General features: G+C 43.4%; 1 protein-coding gene across 25 annotated transcripts in view; it reads left to right on the top strand.

Annotated features, from left to right (window-relative positions):
* DYSF (dysferlin) overlaps positions 1 to 20,892 on the top strand; it is a 229,155-nt gene that overhangs the window by 185,366 nt on the left and 22,897 nt on the right. For 16 of the 25 annotated variants that reach the window (XM_040458576.1, XM_040458578.1, XM_040458572.1 and 13 more), the window contains 4 exons: positions 8,386 to 8,484; positions 16,223 to 16,351; positions 16,679 to 16,834; positions 18,379 to 18,470. In XM_040458576.1, coding sequence (XP_040314510.1) covers positions 8,386 to 8,484; positions 16,223 to 16,351; positions 16,679 to 16,834; positions 18,379 to 18,470 — 476 coding nt within the window. Of the gene's footprint in view, positions 1 to 7,061; positions 7,074 to 8,385; positions 8,485 to 16,222; positions 16,352 to 16,678; positions 16,835 to 18,378; positions 18,471 to 20,892 lie in introns of all 25 variants that reach the window. The other 9 variants (XM_040458557.1, XM_040458570.1, XM_040458566.1 and 6 more) reach the window with 1 other exon arrangement.

Here is a 20,892-nt window from a genome sequence, read left to right as displayed (position 1 = left end):
TGGGAGACTGGTGTAATATTTCAGATAACAGAGAACAGGGTGGTAGTTATTTGGGAGAAGCGTCTGATTCTGAATATGTACTGAAGGTGGCACCAACGGGTTTGCTGTTAGACTGAACATGCGACATGAGGAAAGGACTCAAAAGGTTATTGCAGGGATTTTGGCTTGAGCATCTGGAAGGAAGGTGTGTCATTGACTTATCCGAGGAAGACTAGAAGGAGCAGGTGGGTGGAGGATGGTCAGGAATTGGCTTCTGGATGTGGTGCATTTGAGACACTTATTAGATGTCAGTGGGACAGGTGAAACGGGGGGCTGGAGTTCAGAGAAGTCATCCAGGCTGCAGAGAGCTCCGCGTGGGATTCATTAGCATCTTTGCCATTTAAAGATGTAAGTCTCAAGGGGAACCCCGGGGAGTGAGAGTGGATGGAGAGGAGAAGAGATCCGAGCACAGAGCCCCGGGGCACTCAGGTGACCAAAGGGTGAGTGAGCAGGAAGAATCAGCAGAGATTGAGAAGGCTTGGCCGGTGACAGGGGAGGACACCACCCTGGTCCTCTGCCAGGCAAGGGGGATGTTTCAAGGGCAGAGGAGTGGCTACCTGTATCAAATACTGCTGCTGGATTGATCACTGAAGTCACTGGTGACCTTGACAAGTTTTGGTTGAGCAGAGACAATGGAGAAGCAGGAACTAGACACAAGTGTAGATTACTCTCTCTGTAAGTTTTTCTGTAAAAGGGAGAAAGAAATGAGCTGGGAGCCAAAGGAGAAAGTCAGAGAGTTTTCTTTGAATGACAGGGAACTAGTGTCACATGTTTGAGTGCTGATGGAATGGCCCAGTAGAGATGCGAGTGGGATGGCCTGGGCGAGGGTGAGGAGGATCGTGGAGTGGTGTCCTTGAGCAGGCCGAGGGCACAGGACCCAGGGCATGAGTGCAGGAGTTGGCCTTGTGTTGGGGTGCAAACAGAGTATGTGTGGTGACAGGATGGAAGGCAGAATATGGTACAGATGCTGGTGAGGGCTCGTGGCAGTTCTTTTCTGACTGCTTCTGCTTTCCAAGGGAAGGAGGGTCACTGGCCAAGAGTGAGCAGAGGGAGGAGGTGCCCGGGGTCTGAGGACAAAGCAGAAAGTACCGGATGGTGGTGTTAGGGGACAGGAGAGTTCCAGGAGTGGGAAACTGAGGTGGGCGGATGGACAGCCCCGAGACCCACTTGGAGCAGTGACATGAACTCGGAGCCCCTGGTTTGCTCTTTCCCTCAGCCACATTGGGGCAGATGCGCAGTAGGGTTAACGGCAGGTTGGGCTGGCTGGAAGTATGATAGTGCCCCAGAGAGGGGCAAGGGAGTAGACACAGGGAAGATCAAAGGGGCAAACAGGATTGTGGAGGCAAAAAATAAACAAGTTAATGCACAAATTGTGATTCTGCTGCACATACAATTTCTGCCAAGGGGGTGGAGTTAGAAGAGGTTAGCCTGTGGGATGCAGGAAGAGAAGGGGAGACAAGAGCCACTGAGCGGCAGGACAGCTGGTGCAACCGGGAGTTAGGAAGGCGCCCTGGGCTGTGTTCCTCACCAGCCATGGGTCTGCTGGGGAAACTCAGCCACTGGACACTGCCTGGAACTTTGAGGGATGACGGAATTGCAGCTGAGAGAGCTTCTCGAGGAAAAGTGGGTGTGCGAAGACTTAGGTCTTTTTTTGGTGATCGTTTGATTGTTCTTCTGAAAAAAAATTTAACTCTTATCTCCTTAGGGTACATGCTTGAGATTGCCGCTTTTGCTGTCATTTTAAAGGTTATAAGCTCGTATTTGGTCATTTGTTCTTTTTTATTTGAATGGTTTTATTGAGATAATCCACGTAATAAAAGTTCCTATTTAGTGTACAATTCAATGTTTTTTAGTATATTCGCGGAGTTGTGCAGCCATCACCATAATCAATTTTAGAACTTTTTTTTATCTCTCCAAAGAGACCCTGTACCCAAGAGCAGTCATCTGCCATTTCCTCCCAGCCACTTGCAGCCCCAGGCAACAACTCATCTAGTTTTTGCCTCAGATTTGCCTATTCTGGACGTTTCATGTAAATAGAATCATACAATGTATGGTCTTTTTGTTTAACTTCTTTCACTCAGCATCATGTTTTCGAGGTTCATCCATGCTGTGCATCAATTCGTCACTGCTTTTTATTGTCAAATAATATGCCGTTGTATGGATATATCTCATTTTCTTTATCCGTTCATCAATTGATGGGCATCTGGATTCTGCTGTTTGCCTGTTACGAATAACGCTGCCACAGACATTCCTGTACAAGTTTTGGTGGGGATGTAAGTTTTCCTTTCTGTTAGATATATAACTAGAAGTCCAACTGCTGGGTCGTAGGATAGCTCTCTGTTTAACCTTTTGAAGAACTGCCGGATTGTTTTCCAAAGTGACTGTACCATTTTATGTTCTCGTCAGCAGTGTTCCAATTTATCCACATCTTCGCCAACACTTGTTCTGACTCTTTTATGATTGCCATCCTAGTGGGTGTGAAGTGTTTTCTCATGGGGGTTTTGATTTGCATTTCCCTTTTGGCTAATGATGAACACCTTTTCCCGTGCTTATTATGTGCTTATCAACTTTGGAGGAATGTCTGTTTAAATGCACGGCTCCTTTTTTATTGGGTTATTTGTCTTTTTATTATTGAATTGTGCGAGTTCTCTATGTATTTTGGTGACACATCTCTTATCAGATAGATAATTGGTAAATATTTCCCCCTGTTCTGTGAATTATATTTTCATTTTCTTGGTGATTTTTTTTAAAGCATCCTGCTATTGCTCTTTACTTTAAAAATATTTAATTTTTGGGGCGCCTGGGTGGCGCAGTCGGTTAAGCGTCCGACTTCAGCCAGGTCACGATCTCGCGGTCCGTGAGTTCGAGCCCCGCGTCGGGCTCTGGGCTGATGGCTCAGAGCCTGGAGCCTGTTTCCGATTCTGTGTCTCCCTCTCTCTCTGCCCCTCGCCCGTTCATGCTCTGTCTCTCTCTGTCCCAAAAATAAATAAACGTTGGAAAAAAAAAATTAAAAAAAAAATATTTAATTTTTAAAGTTATGTAAGGAATACATGCACACAGTGAAGAATTAGAAAATTCTGAGTGATGCACAAAAATAAAAGGAATAAACAAAATATCCATAATGTTATCATTCAGAGGTAACTGCTATGAACATTTAGGCTCTGGTCCTTTTATTAAAATGAAATCATGTTATTCATTTTTTAACCTTGTATCAATCTCATCAGTTGTGAATAGCTTTCCATATCAATAAAGCTATTTCAACAGCATAATTTTTTATGTCGCATAACATCTAATCATGTGGATGTTCAGTTTACCCAAACAGTTCCTTATTGATGGATGCTTAAGTTGTTTTCAATTTTTCACTATTATAAATGAAGTTAAATCTTTATGCCTATGATTACTTTCTTTGTTCTTTTTTTAAAGTTTATTATTTATTTAGTTAGTTAGTTTAATATGAAATTTATTGTCAGATTGGTTTCCATACAACACCCAGTGCTCATTCCAACAGGTGCCCTCCTCAATACCCATCACCCATCCTCCCCTCCCTCCCACTCCCCATCAACCCTCAGATTGTTCTCTATTTTTAGGAGTCTCTTATGGTTTGGCTCCCTCCCTAACTTTTTTTTTCCTTCCCCTCCCCCATGGTCTTCTGTTAAGTTTCTCAGGATCCACATAAGAATGAAAACATATCGATATCTGTCTTCCTCTGTATGACTTATTTGACTTAGCATCACACTCTCCAGTTCCATCCATGTTGCCACAAAAGGCCATATTTCATTCTTTCTCATTGCCACATAGTGTTCCATTGTGTACATAGATTTCTAGAACAGCTTGTTGGGTCAAAGTGTATGCACACTTTTAAGGCTGTAGAGACCTGCATCCAAATTGCCTTCTGGAAAGACTGTGCTTAGCTATGTGCCTGCTGGCAGTTTGTGAGATAGCCAGTCCTTGGCCAAGAAGCTAACCCGGTCTGCACCAAAGAAACAACAATACCATGATCAGCGATAGCAATAAACACAGACATTGCACTTACATGCTAGGCACTGTCCTAAGGTCCTTATACCAATTGACTCATTTATTGCTTGCCATAACTCTACCAAATTGGTACTATTATTTGTTCATTTTATAGATTATTAAGGCACAAAGAGGTTAAGTAGTTATCCAAGGTCACACAGGTAGGGGTGGCAGGATTTGAACTCTGCTAGTCTGGCTCCCAAGTTCCTGGTTCCCAAACCACCCTGATTTTCAACTTTTTAAAAAAATTTTTAAATGTTTTATTTATCTTTGAGAGAGAGAGAGACGGAGACAGAGAGAAGGAGGGAGGGAGAGAAGCACAAGCAGGGGAAGGAGAGAGAGAGGGGGGAGACACAGAATCTGAAGCAGGCTCTAAGCTCCAAGCTGTCAGTGCAGAGCCCAACGTGGGGCTTGAACTCCTGAATCGCAAGATCACGACCTGAGCTGAAGTCGGACACTTAACTGACTGAGCCGCCCAGGTGCCCCTCAAGTGATTTTTTATACCCACATCAATGAGAATTATCGGCAGAGGCAGCCCTATTTACAGAAGCCCAGAAGGGAGAATTTCTGGCACTATTTTTGGCCATTGCTTTAAGATAGAAAGCTTCCTTTTCTTCTTAATTGAATGAAAACGAGTGAATGAGGGTGAATGAACTGAGAGTTTCCTTTAGGAATAACTGAAAAGTTTTCTCATTCCTTTCTCCCCATTTCATATTTGCACGTTATAGATCAGGGATTGGCAAACTTTTTCCTAAAGACCCATTGAGTAAATATTTTAGGTTTAGGGGACTTAGGTGTCTGTCTCAACTACTCACTCAGCTGTTGTAACGAAAAAGCGACCACAGACAGTATTTAAATTACAAAAGCAGGTGGCTGGTGAGTGGGCAATAGTTTGCGAATTTCTGTTATAGATGATCCTGTGGGTTTTCTCTCCTTGTTATTCAGTGACATTGAATCACTCCTGCATCCTGGAATAATCCAGCTTGACCATGGCAGATCTACTGCTGTGATCTATTATTATCTTGAGAGCTTGTTTGGAGGTTCTAGCAGGGGAGCACAGCAACTCGTATACCCTTGATCGAAGAACGGTCCTCCTCTATCAGGGAAGGTTGTCATCTTCGACTGAGCGGAGCGCACAGCTTCAGGAGGGACACACATAGAGCAGTGAGGGAGGAAGGGGACACCCGCCTAGCCAGCCAGATCAGCCGAATCAACCCTGGTGATCAGTGGGGTGACAGATGTTGCAGCCAGATTGCCCTCACATCCTGTAATCTATTAATATCTTAATGACTGTTCAGGAATGGGATTAATGTGTGTGTGTGTGTGTGTGTGTGTGTGTGTGTAAACCATGATTTATTCTTTGTTTAAAAAATTTTTTAATGTTTATTTATTTTTGAGAGAGAGAGATAGAGAGACAGATAGAGTGCGGGGCATGGGGAGGGGCAGAGAAAGAGGGAGACACAGAATCCGAAGCAGGCTCCAGGCTCTGAGCTGTCAGCACAGAGCCTCACGTGGGGCTCAAACTTATGAACCTTGAGATCATGACCTGAGTCGAAGTCTGACACTTAACTGACTTGAGCCACCCAGGTGTCCCTGATTTATTCTTTGGAAGACTGATAGAACTTTATCCCAAAGGAACCAACTTGACCTGATATCTCTTTTAGGGTAGTTCTTTGAGAGCTTTTAGAGTTACTGATCTCTTCATGTATTCTATTACTTTTGAATCAATTTCAGGAATTTATATTCTTCTAGAAGATTTTCTGCTTCATCTGCATTTTTCATTTTGTCACTGGTTATGGTAAATCTTTTAATATTTTCATTCTCCCCATAATATCGTTTTATTCGATCTTTCTCATTCCTAATGGTGTACCTACTTCTAAACATTAGATTTGATAAATGTTTATTTTATTGGCCTTTTGAAAGTTTGCTCTGAGATTTAATTATAAATTATAATATTGTCCTTTTTTAATATGTTAATTTCTACCTATCATTTTCAAATTTTGGTCTTCCTATTTTTCATTTTCGAATTTCTTGAGCTATCAGATGAGTTATTTTCATTCTCTTTCTATAAATGCAAGAGCATTTGAGACTGAATTTGAGACAGACTTAGCTATAATCCACAAATTTGGGGGCATAACCCTCTCACTATTGGTATTTTCTAAGTATCTATGATTTTAGGTTTGGTTTTCTCTTTGACCCAGGAAGGTTGTAAGAGTGTGGCTCTAAATTTTTAAAAGGTTCAGAATTTTAATTCTTAAATTTCTCATTAGTTTTCAGTTTTATGCATTATGGTCAAAGAGACTTTATTGAGCTTTGCTTGTGGCTTTTAATTTTTTCTAAGTGCTCCAGTGGTGCCGGAAAAGAAGGTATATTTTCTATTTTTAGATCCCATAATGTTGTCTTCTTAATTGACGTTGTTAATGGTATTGTTCAGATTCTCTGTCTCCATATTTTTTTTTTTTTTTTAATTTACTTGGTTTTTCAAGACCGCGGGAAGTGTAACAACTTTCCCACAACTACTGTCCTTCTGTTAGTGCTTCTGTTATTTCATTGTACAGAACACACTGGTCGGTTGCCTATTTGTGCCTGACTCTGACCCTGAATCATACACTCAAATCTTTAAGTATCCGTGTGGGGAAGAAAATAAAGACTTAGGAGGAATCAGACAGCTAAACTGACTTCCAGTCTAACTCTTTCTACCTGTATGCACATATATATGCCTGTGTGTTAGTGTGTGTATTTTTGTGGGGGTGTATGTTCATTGCAGTATATACATGTCTCTTGGGCATGTCTGTATAAATATGTTTTTCTGTGTTATGAGCTTGATATATATGTCTGCATATGTTTATTCACCCATGGCATATTTTTCTTTAAATTGAACTTAAAATATCAGGGCTAGGGTTGGCCTTGTTCTATGCTGGCTTTTTCTAGAGTGGTTACAAGCCAGAAAGCTCTGCTACACTGTACCTTAACCCATCTGAATGGCTTTTCCTCTCTCCTGGCTGCAGAAGCCCCTCCTGGTAAGTGGGTCTAACAGTGACTCTGTAGACTCAGCCTTGCTCTGATACCTACTCTCTGTGCTGTGTGTCTGGGGATCACATTTTGGCCACTCAGTGGTATTAGGGCCACACTGTCAGGACGGGTGGAGACTTTGAGAACTTCATCCTATCCTCTCCCCATGGTGCCTGTTCAGGTACCCTTGGCCTGGTTCCAGCCTGTTCTCACCCTTAATAAGCCAGAACTCAAAGGACTGAGCATTAAGGGGAGCCACGGCCATTTCCAGAAACTCAGTGGTAGACATTCAGTTGACTTTATAGAATCAGAGCAGACTTTTGGGAGATTTAGCATATTCCCTCATACAGAGGAGGAAAAGCAAGCTCCAGATGCGCTCTCCTAACACCTCATCCTTGGCCCTGCCCACTGAACTGGGTGAGTTTTAATGGTATTGACGGGCACAGACTGAGCGCCCAGCTCCAGGCAGGGTTTGGAGAGAGACCTGAGGAAGAGTGACCATCCCAGCTTCAGGAAGCTTGCTGACTCCCTGGGTGATAGGACACACAGGTAGGACACGGCTGGAGGAGCATTCTAGACACAGAGCTGAGAGGACCTGTAGACCCACCATGTGCAGGTGAGGAGACCAGTGTGTGCCACAACAGACCTGTCCATCTTTTCCTACAAATATGAGTAATCAGAGAAGGACAGGGCAGAGAGTGGGTTGTCACAAACTTCTTTTCTTTTAGGTAGTGTTCCATTTGAATAATGGGTACTTAGTAAGCATTTGTTGGCTTTTAGGGACTCTGTCTTGATTTGACCTTGGGAGGGCTAAGTTCTGATTTCCGATGCTTTTTCTTTTTCTGGGGTTGGGGAGGCAGGACAACTCTTTGAGGTCTGAGTTTTCCCTGGGTCTACATCCCTGGGTCATTTTATTCATAAATGACACATTGTTGACATTTTCCTCCAAAGAGTTACTGTATGTACCTTCTGATTTCAGCCTCGGTCTGTCCCTGGAATGGAGGGGCACCGTGATGATAACGTCCACATCACAGAGAGGAGAAGGGAGGCCGGGGAGCTTAACAGAATTACACAATGAATGGGGGGCAGAGCAGGGCTGGAGCCTCTGCCTCTGAATGCCGCGCAGGTGCTGTGGTCTGATCTGTGCAGTCTGTCCCCGGAGAGGTGGGGAGTTGCAACTCTCTGCTCCCCTGAACTCAACCCAGCAGGAGAGCTTGGAAGTGCACACCAGCCCATCAGCCTTGCTAGGTGTCTGGTCCAGAAGGACCTTGCTTGGCAAGTTCTGTGTCTGAAGTGATCTCTTTCTTTCTCCCCACTCAGGAGGAGGAGTTCATCGACTGGTGGAGCAAATTCTTTGCCTCCACAGGGGAGAGGGAAAAGTGTGGCCAGTACTTGGAGAAGGGCTTTGACACTCTAAAGGTGAGGCCTTTCCACAGTGTGCTCTTCAGTCTAACAGCCCCTGGGCATATGCAGTGGAGGGGGGGAGGGGCACAGGAAGACAATACATATGCATGTGTGTCACCTCCTTTGAACACATGTATCCAAAGGATCTCCTCATTTGGTGCATGAGGGCTAATGAATCCTGATGAGCTAATTGAGGTGAGAGAGGTCACCCCCTGATTTAGAGCAAGAAGTCAGTGTGGGCTGAAACAATGAAGAAAGTACTTTTGGAAGAATGTTGAAAAATACTGAAGTATTTATGGATGAAATCATGCCTGGCCTGGGATTTGTTTTACAATGCTAAAGAAAAAAAAAAAAAAAAGAAAGAGAGGAAGGAAGGAAAGGAAAGAAAAGGAAAAGAAAGGGGAAGACAGATAGATGATGTGAGTGGCCCTCTGGTAGATTTTCAAAATATTAAAAATTGTTGAAATTGCAAAATATTTAAAATTGTTAAAACTTGAGGATGGATACTTAGGGATTTGTTATACTATTCTGTTTTTTAAAGTTATTTGAACATTTCTATAATAAAAAAATTGTATTAAAATAAGAGGAAAGTCAGCTTGAGAATGGAGCTCTGATTCCTTCACCCCTACAATTGGAACAGAAATTGCTTAGCAAATACAAAAATATGGTAAACTTCGTTTCTGTGAAAAAAAAAAAGCAAAGAAAAGCCCCCAAAACAATCCAACCAAACAAAAACAGCCAGGGATGAGTCAGCCAAATTCTGGTATTTTGAGGAAATTCCACAAATACAATTATGCTTTTTAAAAGTAGACTGCTTTAAAAAAAGATAACCAGAGGTGACTCAAAGTTACACCCCAAAGGAATCGTAGAGGGTCCTGGAGAGGGTTGCCAAATAAATTCAGGATGCTCAGTTACACTTGAATTGCAGAAAAATAATGAATAATAATTTATTGTAAGTATCTTGTATAATGGTTAGATAAATATGTCTTATGCCTCAAATATTACATGAAATATACTTATCTAACAAAATTATTTGTTATTTATTTGAAATTCAAATTTGAGTGGGTGTTCTGTATTTTGCTATGCTCTGTCTGGCAAGCCTCCTTAGAGAAGGTATGCAAGGACTGTTAGATGCAGGGAGGTGCCCTGAGGAGCACCCGGAAGGGGACCAGATGAACAGGATTTGAGGCCAGTTCGAGTGGTGGGTGGTCTGGGCTTCCAGGTAGTTCTGCTGGCTAAAAGCCTTTGGTGGCCACTCTGGAGGATGATTCCACAAGGTGGCAAGAATTGTTTCTGATAGATTGGGGGCCTCTGAGTGAATGGTGCCGGGAAGCCTGGATGTGCAGAGATGAAGCCTCAGGCAATGGCAGTGGCTCTGAAGACATAGTCTTCCTGAGGCAGCAAATTCTTCGTTGACTTGCAGTTGGGTGTGTGAGGTTGGGCAAAGAGACTGAACTATTTGTGTACCAGGAAGAAGGTCCGACACATTGGGTCTGGCATGTGGTACTGTGGCCTTGCCAGAAAATGAGAGAAACCAAGAATGAGGACTCCTGCCAGTGTGGCCCATGGCCCTGGCCCCTTTGCTGCTCCCTCAGATGCTGGACATAGAATTGGCACCCAGCCCTCCAGCCTGACCTCTCCGAGGAGATCTCTGACAGTGTCCAAGTGAACATGGACCGTCCAAAACAATAGGCATTCAACCTGTTTCGGGTGGCGTGGGGGGGATGGTTGGAACCAGACCTGGAAGGAAAACTTGTCCTTTAAGGATAAGTAAATAGAAAAAACCACCACCACTACCACCACCACCACCACCACCACCACCACCATGAGTTTTTGAAAAACAGCCTATAGCATTCTGGAGAGAATGGAGAACACAATGGGTAGAGAAAAAAAAAAAAACCCATATTTTAGAAATTACTAGCATGGGGGAAAATACAACCCATAATCTCAGTAGCAAAAGATAGAAAACAAAAGATACAAACAAGAAAGCACAAAAACCAGAAATCGTAGAAAAACACAACAGAAAAAGAATAAAACATATTTGTTTTCCTAATAAATGAAAATGGATTAAACTCCTCTATTAAGCGATAAGGACTTTCAGACTATATCAAATTCAAAACTCATTAGGCTGTCCTTAAGAGGTATGTCTAAAACAGTACAACTTAGATTGGCTAAAAAATAAATGTTATGGCAAACAAAATAAGGTAAGTGCAGATAAAAGAGAAACAGAATTTAAAGTAAAAAGCAAAGGAAACAAAATGGGTGTTTTATATAAATAAAAAATACACATCTTAGTGAGAAAACACCCAAACATTTATGTACAGGACAGTAGAGCTTAGACATATTTAAAGCAAAAATGGTAGGAATATATATATGAAATGAGAGAAATTAAAGTTGCAGTGGGAATTTTAATGCATCTCTCTCCCAGGCAGATGAAGCAACAAGTAAATAAATAAGTAAATAAGAGGTCTGAATAACAAGGTAAAATATTTTTTAAGCTACATAAAAACTAGCTTTAAAATAGGGAATGAAAAATAATAAAAAAAAATAGAGAATACATTTTTTCCTAATGCTCAGAGAATATTTACAAAACCTGATCACATATTAGTTTAGCAATAAATTACCAAAAGCAGAAATCATACAAGACAGATTAAAATGCAATAAAATGAGAAGTTAATAACAAAAGTTTAAGCAAAAAGACCAACCACTTGGAAATTTAAAAAGTATTTTATTGAGACTTCCAGTATGAACATGGCTGCATAAGTCAGCATTTTCCCCCTTTTCTTCTGGAAATCATTCAAACCCACAAACTCCATTTTCAGTAAAAGTTGGAAACAAATAAAACCCGCAGACTCCAAAATACATGTAAGGGCTGTCCAAAGGCAACCAAGATTGGGTAGAAGCCAGTAGGCAGTAGATGAAGAGAAAACGATGAAAGGTCATAGTGGTAGCAGGTCTCAGAAAGCCCCATCCTTCCCAATAAAAGAACGTTGAGAATTAATTAAGACAGGTTATAGGCACATGGGTGCTTATTATCTGTTATCTTTACTTTTGTGTGTCCTTAAAAACTTTCATAATAAGTAGTTAAAAAATATAGTTCCTGAAGCAGAGATTTCACTATGGAATATAAAAGTTATCCCCCTTTGTTCGCAGTAATGGATATGGGAACTTTGGAGTAAGGTTCAGGCTGAAGATAAATGCTCCTTAGACCTGGTCTGGTTCAGAGAAGCAGAGAAGGTGGAGCAACCCAGGAATCACACAGATGAGCCATATTTGCGGGAAGCAGTCTGCCTCTTTGAGAGGAGCAAAAGAAATAATCAGGCTAGAAAAATCCAGCACCTTTCATGATGAGTAATAATAAAAGAACTCTCAGGGCATTAATTAAAAAATACTATGAAAAAGAGAAAATACAAATCAAAACTTAGAGAAGAGGGTATATACCCACCAGGCAAATTTTTCCAGGGAACAGATGAAATGAAATATTTTGCTGTGAACTTTTCAGAAGTAGGACAGTCAGAATCCAAAGCAGAGATGAAAGAACTCAAGGGATGGTGCGAGGAGGAGACCTGATATGTGAACTGGTAGGATTCAGGAAAGGAGAACACAGCAGTTTGGAAGGGGCATAGGCACACAGGAAGGGGCAGAGGACAGAAATGATGGAAGTCAGCAAAAGGATATGGAAATAAAAAACAGAACTATAAAACAATAAAGAGAAAATAACAGATATAGAAGTCAGGGAAAAGAGATCCAACACTTGCATAATTGGAGTCTTGGAGAAAGACAACCAAAACAGTGAACTAAAACAAAAGACACTTAAGAGTGTATAGAATGTCACTGGAGTGAAGGAATACCTGAATATACATACTCTTAAGGTCCACTGTGTGTCAGGAAAATTCAACCCAGATCGGTCAACCCTGAGATGTATCCTGGTATATGTTATTGGACTTTGGAGATAAAGAATTTTTGTGGTAGTCATACCTTTTTCTCTTCTTTTCTTTCTTTAAATGACTTTAAATTAAGTCATTTTAAAGTAGGAAATAAATCAAGGTGGCTTCAGTTTCTCCACAACAACATTTAATACTCAATGACAGTAAAACACCATGTGTAAAATCATCAAGGAAAGAAAGGGTGGCCCAGGATTTACATTCAGCCAAGCTGCACTTCAGGCACAACGGCTACAGACACCCAAGTGGCATATTCAGAAACTGGGGATATGGGTCTCATGCCCCCATCTTGAGGAAATTCTAGGGAATGAACTCTGTTGGGAGATAATGGGGAAAGCCAGAATGAAGGGACAGGTTGTGATCATATTTTACTTTGACCTATACTGAAAATAAATGGCAGGATTAGGGTAACAGGACAGAATATAAATAGGTATGGTGAAGTGACAAAACTGACAAAACTTAGGCACAGAAGGAGGAGATGATGGCATACAGAGTAAGGACATGGATTGTCATGTTGTAGAATAAATAGAGTTGACAGATTGTATTTAAAACTGGCAAATAAAATAACAGGAGCATAAGCAAATTATAAGCAAATAGTACAGAGTAAATACTAAGGAAGACAATACTGCCTGAATCTGAGTGAGGGAGAGGGAGGGGAGGGAGATAAAATTCCATTATTTTACTATTGCTATAGTAGGGAACTCATAAATACTGCCCCTAAAGACATAAATACTTAGAGAATTACTAGTATATGTAAATCTATAATAATATTAGAATATAAACGCAGCCCATCCTAGATGTCAGAAACACACACACACACACACACACACACACACACACACACACACTAGACCATGCAGGCAAAGATTTTTAAAAAATTGATGAAATTGGGAAATGTAACATAAACATATTATATGACTACATAAATATAAATATAAACCCAGATCAAACATATCTATCATATCAGTGCATATCATATCAATCATTCATTAATTACAAAATTTAAATCCGATCTCAAGAGATTCATGAAGGTTGAAAATAAAAGATTGTGAAAATGTGTGCCTGGCAAATGCAAATGAAAAAAAAGCAGAAGTCACAGTTTTACTATTAGATGAGAGCAGATTCAGGTCCCCCAAATGAACGAGACAAAGAATAACATTAAATGGCGCCATTCCAAGAGGTGACAGCTATGAAAATACGTATGTGCTAAATAACACAATATCAATATTTACAAAACAGAAGTTACAGGAGACAAAGGAAGAAATAGTAGGTAGGGAGAGATTTATTTTTCTCTCCTCTTGGTTCATGTCAGGTCAAGGGGGCGCAAACGTAAGAGGATATAGAGAACCGGCCTAGTCGTTCACCTGATTGAACCCCGTAGCCTGAAAATAGAGACTATGCCTTTGGCACAGTTACAAAGATTGACCATGTAACAGGCCATGAAGAAAACTTTAATAAATTCAAAAAGTGGCATACCACTGACAATGTTTTTGATTATAATGCCACAAAATGAGAACTTATTTTTTTTTAAGTTTATGTATTTATTTTGAGGGAGAGACAGAACAAGCGGGGGAGGGGCAGAGAGAGAGAGAGAGAGAGAGAGAGAAAGAGAGAGAGACAGAGAGAATCCCAAGCAGGCTCTGTGCTGTCACTGCAGAGCCCAATGTGGGGTTCAAACTCATGACCCGTGAGATCATGACCTGAGCCAAAACCAAGAGTTGGACACCTCACGAGCCACCAAGGTGCCCCAAATGAGAATTTTATAATAACAAAATCAAAAGCCCAAAAGTTCTCTTCTATCTAGACAATTAAAACACACACACACACACACACACACACACACACCTCTGTTTTTTTTTTTTTTTAAATTTTTTTTCAACGTTTTTTATTTATTTTTGGGACAGAGAGAGGCAGAGCATGAACAGGGGAGGGACAGAGAGAGAGGGAGACACAGAATCAGAAGCAGGCTCCAGGCTCCGAGCCATCAGCCCAGAGCCTGACGCGGGGCTCGAACTCACGGAACGTGAGATCGTGACCTGGCTGAAGTCGGACGCTTAACCGACTGCGCCACCCAGGCGCCCCCAACACACCTCTGTTTTAACAGTTCTTGGTAGAAGAGAAAATATAAACCCACCCTGGCAGATTATCTAGGAAATGATGATAAAATGCTACCTATTAGAACTTGCTGGCTATAGCTAAAGCAGCATTCAGAGGAAATTTATAGCCTTAAAAGCTTAATTAAAACAAAAGAATGAAAAAAAACTGTAATTATGGCATGCCAAGAAAATGAATATGATAATGTTATAATCAAAACAAATGGATAAATGCCAAGGCAGTAGTGAGCAGAGGCAATTTCATAGCATTAAGCATTTTCCTTATCAGGACAGAGGGAGCCAAGTAAAGAAAGCTTCAACTGATCAAGTTACAAAGAACAGAAAGAAAAAAAAAACACCCTGAGAATAGTAGGAAGAACAAAATAATAAAAATAAAAGCAGAAATAAGGAACTGGAACAGAGGATATGGTAGAATCGACAAATTAAAGAACTGTCCTTTGAAAGAAATAAACTATGTAAATGGGTCAAGAGCACACTCAAAATGACACATGTCAAATATTAACCAAATAACTGGTTGTTATTTTTGAGAATCAAAATGTAAGGCGATAATAATATTTACTTTATATTTACTCATATGACTAATTTTTAACAATGAATCCGCCTCCACTTGCATCATTAAAGATTTCTTGGAAGGAACAGAACTCGGTCCAGGCCTAAATGAGAAATAATACTCAGCAATATGAGAAAGGAATTTACCTGAAGTGTCTTGTCTCTCCGTTTCAGGTATAACCAACTTAGCATGTATGTTAAGGTCTTCTGTTTTGAATATTTGTATATTTATTTTGAGAGCGAGCAGGGGAGGGGCAGAGAGAGAGAAAGGGAGAGCGAGAATCCCAAGCAGGCTCCGCATTCAGCACGGAGTCCTGCACGGGGCTTGATCTCAATGACTGCAAGATCACGACCTGAGCTGAAATCAAGAGTCTGATGCTTAATCGCTTAAGCCAACCAGGCACCCCTGTATATTAAGTTTTTAATAGCATTAACTGTTAGGTACATTTAATCATCTATAATAGGAAACTCTTGCTTCATTTAAACCTAAGCAATTCCAAAACACTAGCATGTAAAAGTGAGTGGGAATTCAAGGGGAATGAAATCGATAAATCAGGTTCACAAATTTAAAGTCATGTTCAAAAGTCATTGTTGGCCAGGTCTGGTACCACTGCCATCCGGGCATCCTGGACAGTGAGCATTTGTGGCTTGAAATGCAGACCTGTAAACTTTCTAGAGTTCTGTTGCGATCTTCAGATAACATTCAAGTTAGCTTTTCATTTATTTGTTTGATTTTATTCTCTTAAAAAAATACACCACCCTATGTACATGATGACTCCTAGATACCTAGAACATTGGATTAAACAGAAAACTGTTCCCTAGTGGTGCTGAACAGAGCCTTCCCCTCTTCCTCCCTTCTCCTGTCACTTCTGTCCCTCACCTTTCTCTCTCTTTACTCTCCACTATTTGCATTCTTTAACCTCTACGTTTGTGCTTTCCTTCTCTGCCCTCTTTGTTCTTGGCCTCTGACCTTCACCTCTCCTGCCTGCCTTTGCTTCTTGAATTTGCAAATGGCCTTTTTCCTTCATTTTCTTCTCCGTGCCTTCTCATGCTTCTTCACTTGAATACTGTCATGTTTCCTCTTTCTTTGCTGACCCTCTTTTTTCTCTTTCCTTTGTCTCCTCCTCTTGTCCCCACATGTGGCAGGTCTATGACACACAACTGGAGAATGTGGAAGCCTTCGAGGGCCTGTCTGACTTTTGTAACACCTTCAAGCTCTACCGGGGCAAGACTCAGGAGGAGACCGAAGACCCATCTGTAATTGGGGAGTTCAAGGTAAGTCCTTGAGGACTTGTCCCAAACTGGGAGGCCTAAGACTGTGAAGTAAGTGAAGGGGGCAGGAGCAGCAATACCGTAGTAACTACAGTAATGACTGTGGTGTTGATGTTGGTGACTGTGTAGGTGACAGGTGGTCACAGTGAGGGTGATGCTGTTGATGCTGTTGACACGGTTGATGCTGTTGATGCATCCCTTCAGGGATGGCGGTGGGCTTGGTGGTCCCTGGTGAGACAACTCTGACAGAGATGAGGGTAATTAATGGTCATGATGGTGTTTATGTTGGTGACAGTGATGATGAATGAGTTGGCCCCTCATTCTTTTCAGGGCCTCTTCAAAATCTATCCCCTCCCAGAGGACCCTGCCATTCCCATGCCCCCAAGACAGTTCCACCAGCTGGCTGCCCAGGGGCCTCAGGAGTGCCTGGTCCGCATCTACATCATCCGAGCATTCGGCCTGCAGCCCAAGGACCCCAATGGGAAGGTAACATTCCTGGGACTCTCACCTCTTCCCGAACGGCAGGCAGGGGTACAAATGGACTGCGGAATCTTGAAACAACTCTGTCCTGGGGAGTTCACAGTAAGCTGTGGAAACCAGCCGAGCACACACAGCGCTGAGAGGTGACGGGATGCAGTTCTGTCGAGGGCCAAGTGCTCCGGGAGGTCCGAAAAGGCCAGGCAGCATAAGACTTGGGAATAATGAGGAAGGCTTCATGGAAGGAATAGGATTCTTAAGGACCAATGGGGTTTTGATAGGCTGGGAGGAAGGAAGAAAGTAGTATTTTAGCACGGGCCAAAAAACTCGGCAAGAGTTTGTTAGAAGAATGCTTAGTGTCTGTTCAGCACGAGGCTGAGGCACAGGAGGAGGCCACGTGGAAGGTGTGGCTGGGATTGGAGTCTGTGGGGCTTCAGGTGGTGGGGGTATGGGGAGGAGAGAAAGGGCTCAGTAACTGTGCAGTGCCTAGCCAGGGTGGAGCCTGAGGCAAAAGGAAAAATCAGTAATACCGATCCTGTCTTTATTTAAAATTCAGTATTTTGTTCATCATGGCCTGTTGGCATTGATTTTAGCTTTTTGAATATTGCATCAAAATGTGTTTATCTTGATTACTGAGTGTTTTTGGCACTCACTCAAATGTTGTGTCTGAGGCAAGTATCTCATCCCCTCGCTCTGCTCCTGGGCCTGAGGGCGGTCAGGAAGGAGTCTGGAGCTCTGGGGAGGTGGTGGGGGAGGGGTAGAGAAAACTTGGGAAGAGAGAAAGAGGAAAGAAGTGGACCAGACAGGGATGATTGGAGTTCAGAGGTGCTCTCTCATCCCCTTAGATGGGTGCAGGCCTAGCATATGTCCTTGAGGCTGTGGGTGGAGGTCTGGTGTCCTATCCCTGGAGCCCTGCCTTTCAAGGTGAGAAGTCACAGCTGCCCTTGCCCTGCTGGGAAGTCAAAGCGCAGACGGAATAGAGCCATCTCCAGCCCAGGCACCACCAGCGGCCTCCAAGATATGACTGTGGCCAGTGTTCAGTTCATACACTTCAAGCTTTCTTTATGCCACCTCTGACCCTGGGCATTCTGTGGCTGCAGCTGCTTCCAGGAGCTAGTGCTTGCAGGAGGCATGGGGAAGGCCAGGCTGGCTGGGCTGGGCTGATCAAGTCTGGCCATCTCTTTCCCTTCGATCTGTTGAAGCAGAGGTCACAGAGAGGACCCCAGCTAGCTCAGTCACATGTGTAATACCAGCCATTGTGTTTCTGAGGATATGAGCCTTGCCCTCACCCACCGTCTCCCAATGGGGCAGTGGTTTGGGAGTGTGGAGGACTCAGGTACCCCATTGCCACTGCCGGTCCATGACTAGAAGTCCATGTCAGGGCCAACCGGTGTGGCGGTGCGCAGGACGGGGCCCTTGGCCTGGCATGATGGCAGGATGGCAGCTTCTTGATGGCTGGCCTCCTAACCCCATCGGGAGGCAGAGGACTGAAGAGGCCTTAGAGATGTGCTGGGAAAGTGAATTCACTGAAGTCTTTCTGTCTCTTCCTTCAGTGTGATCCTTACATCAAGATCTCCATAGGGAAGAAATCAGTGAGTGACCAGGATAACTACATTCCTTGTACTCTGGAGCCTGTGTTTGGAAAGTAAGTTGGGGGCAGCTTTGGTGCTGGGGTGGAGGTACCAATCTGGATAACGCCACCCCCCCTGCCCCGCCACCCCTTCTCCCTGCCCCTCTTCCCGCCTCCCCCCTCCCCGCCTCCCCCCTCCACCTCAGCGTGGAGATGTGGCCGCCTCTGGGAAGTCCCCAGGTCCTGCAGCAAAGCTGTGCTCTGATGATCTTGTGTGTCTACAGGGATGTAACCTCAGCTAGCTTTTCACTATGTGCTGAAGACATGAGTCCTGGCAGAAGCTCCTAGTTGACCACATAAACAGTTACCTCAAAGATCAGAAATCTGAATGGCAACTCAGAGCGCACTGGCTAATTATTCTTTTTCTTAGATTAGTTTTTACTTTCGAGTAAGTTTAGATTTACAGAAAAGTTGCAAAGATAGTACAATTTTTGCATACCCTTTATACTCAATTTCCCTCACCATTAACATCTTAACCTAACCCTGCCTTATTTGTCAAAACTTTAAAACAAATCGATAGTGGTGCATTCCTGTTTACTAAACTCTAGACTTTATTAAGATTTGGCCAGTTTTCCCATAATGTCTTTTTATTGTTCTAGGATCTAATCCAGGATCCCATGTTGCATTTACTAATTGTTCTCTTCTTTGCTGCATGTTCGTCTCTAGCGGATAGATAGAGCAAGGTAGTAAAATGCTTCTTGAAATCTAAGAACAGGGAAAGGAAGGATGTGCGCCCACTGCATGGGAGTAGCTCCCAGGCATCCTGAATTTCTTGCTGTTTGGATGTGAGCTTGTTTAGGCTGGAGAAAGAGTTACAGAGGGAAGTTGGTGGCTAGTTCTCTGGCATCGGTAGGCGAAGATGTGTTGTTTGGATGTTGTCAAATGACGCATTGAATTCATAAAACCCGTATCTATAGATTTAGCTATGGTCACTGAGCTCTGCAGCGAGGGCCTAGTCAGCCTGGAGAATTGCTGGTTTTGAAGGTGAATCGGTCCTGCCAGTCATGAGCCAGCAGCAAGCTGGACTGGGAGGGAGGGGCTACAGGGAAGGAGGTGGGAGGAGCTCTATTTGGTGAGGTCCAGTGGCCTGCGTGAACCACAGGCTAATGGTGACCGGGCAGAAGATGTGGCCGGTTCCACAAGTGGGGCGGGGGTGAGTGTCAGGGCCCAGGGCGAGGTGGGAGAGTGAGTGCAGAAACTCTTTGTATAACTCACGTGGTGAACAAGCACAACTCACGGAATTGAATGAAAACACAACTTTGTTTTTGTCTGCCAATATCCTGTAAACATTTATTCATGGGGGTTACCTTCCTCATTTCCTGAGCGGAAACAGGGCAGGCAGGTGACTCTTCTGCTTACTTGTACACAGTCGCTTTGTTCTAAACCCACAGTGTCAAGGTGGTAACCAGAATGTCCCTCCGTGTGCCATCAGGAACCTGACTGGCTCTAGGGTAGTTGTCCCCTCTCCCAGCTGGGTATAGCTGTACTACTTTGGGTACAGATGCATGCAGCATGTAGGTGTGTGTGTGAAGGGAAGGAGGGGGCTTTGCCTCTCGCCCTGTCCTGTCTAACGTCTCCTGCCAATCCCAGACTAGCTGCCGAGGTTCTGGTTCGTGCAGGGACAGGACTAGGGGAGCCTCTGCGAGAGGAGAGCCCTATGTGCTCACTGCCCCTGTTTTCTGGGCACTCTCTGGGTGGCAGATGTTAAAGCTGATTTATTTTCTTGTGAGTGCTTTACAGAAGTCTCCTCTGAGCCCACCCACTGAAGCTCCCACGATGTGGCAGATGCTATGTCCTTTTACTGGTGGCCCTTTTCAGATGGGCCTGGAGTCTCACTGCTGGAGCTCCAGGTCCCGTGGGGTAGGATTCAGGGTGCCTCCATTTGGGCATCATGGTGGCCCAGCCAGGATGGGAGCAGTGTATAGCCTCTCTCTCCTCCTCCTCTCAGCTGCCAGCTGCTTTTCTTCCTTGAGTAGGAGTCGGGTGCCAGGCTTCTGCCTCCCGCCTGCAGGGAACTATTTCAGGGGGAAAGGGGCTTTACATCTACATTTGACCAGGGTGGGGGATGGGGATCTCAGAGCACAGCAGGAACTCTCTCCCAAGAAGTCTCTTTACAGATCCTCCTTCTTCCCACCCTGCAAGCAGGTGTGAAGCCCTAAGTGTCCCCAAAGTGGATTCTGGGCCATCCCCTTGGTAAATTCCAGAGCACTGGCACTTTCACACCTCTTGCTTCCGGTTGTCCTGGTAGAAGCTTCAGTTTTAACTTTCTGTTCCAATTCATTGGTTCATTTTGTGGTTTATCAGGCAGGTACATACCATATGCTCAGCCCAGATGATTTGGGAGCATCTGATACATGTGTGCATGTGCATACACACACACACACACACACACACACACACACACTCTCTCTCTCTCTCTCTCTCTCTCTCTCTCTCT

The sequence above is a fragment of the Herpailurus yagouaroundi genome, unplaced genomic scaffold (genome assembly GCF_014898765.1).
Source record: "Herpailurus yagouaroundi ecotype Mexico unplaced genomic scaffold, PumYag 221, whole genome shotgun sequence".
Classification (NCBI taxonomy): Eukaryota; Metazoa; Chordata; class Mammalia; order Carnivora; family Felidae; genus Herpailurus; species Herpailurus yagouaroundi.
Note: the sequence above shows the minus strand (reverse complement) of the source record. Positions and strands in the feature narration are given on the sequence as shown.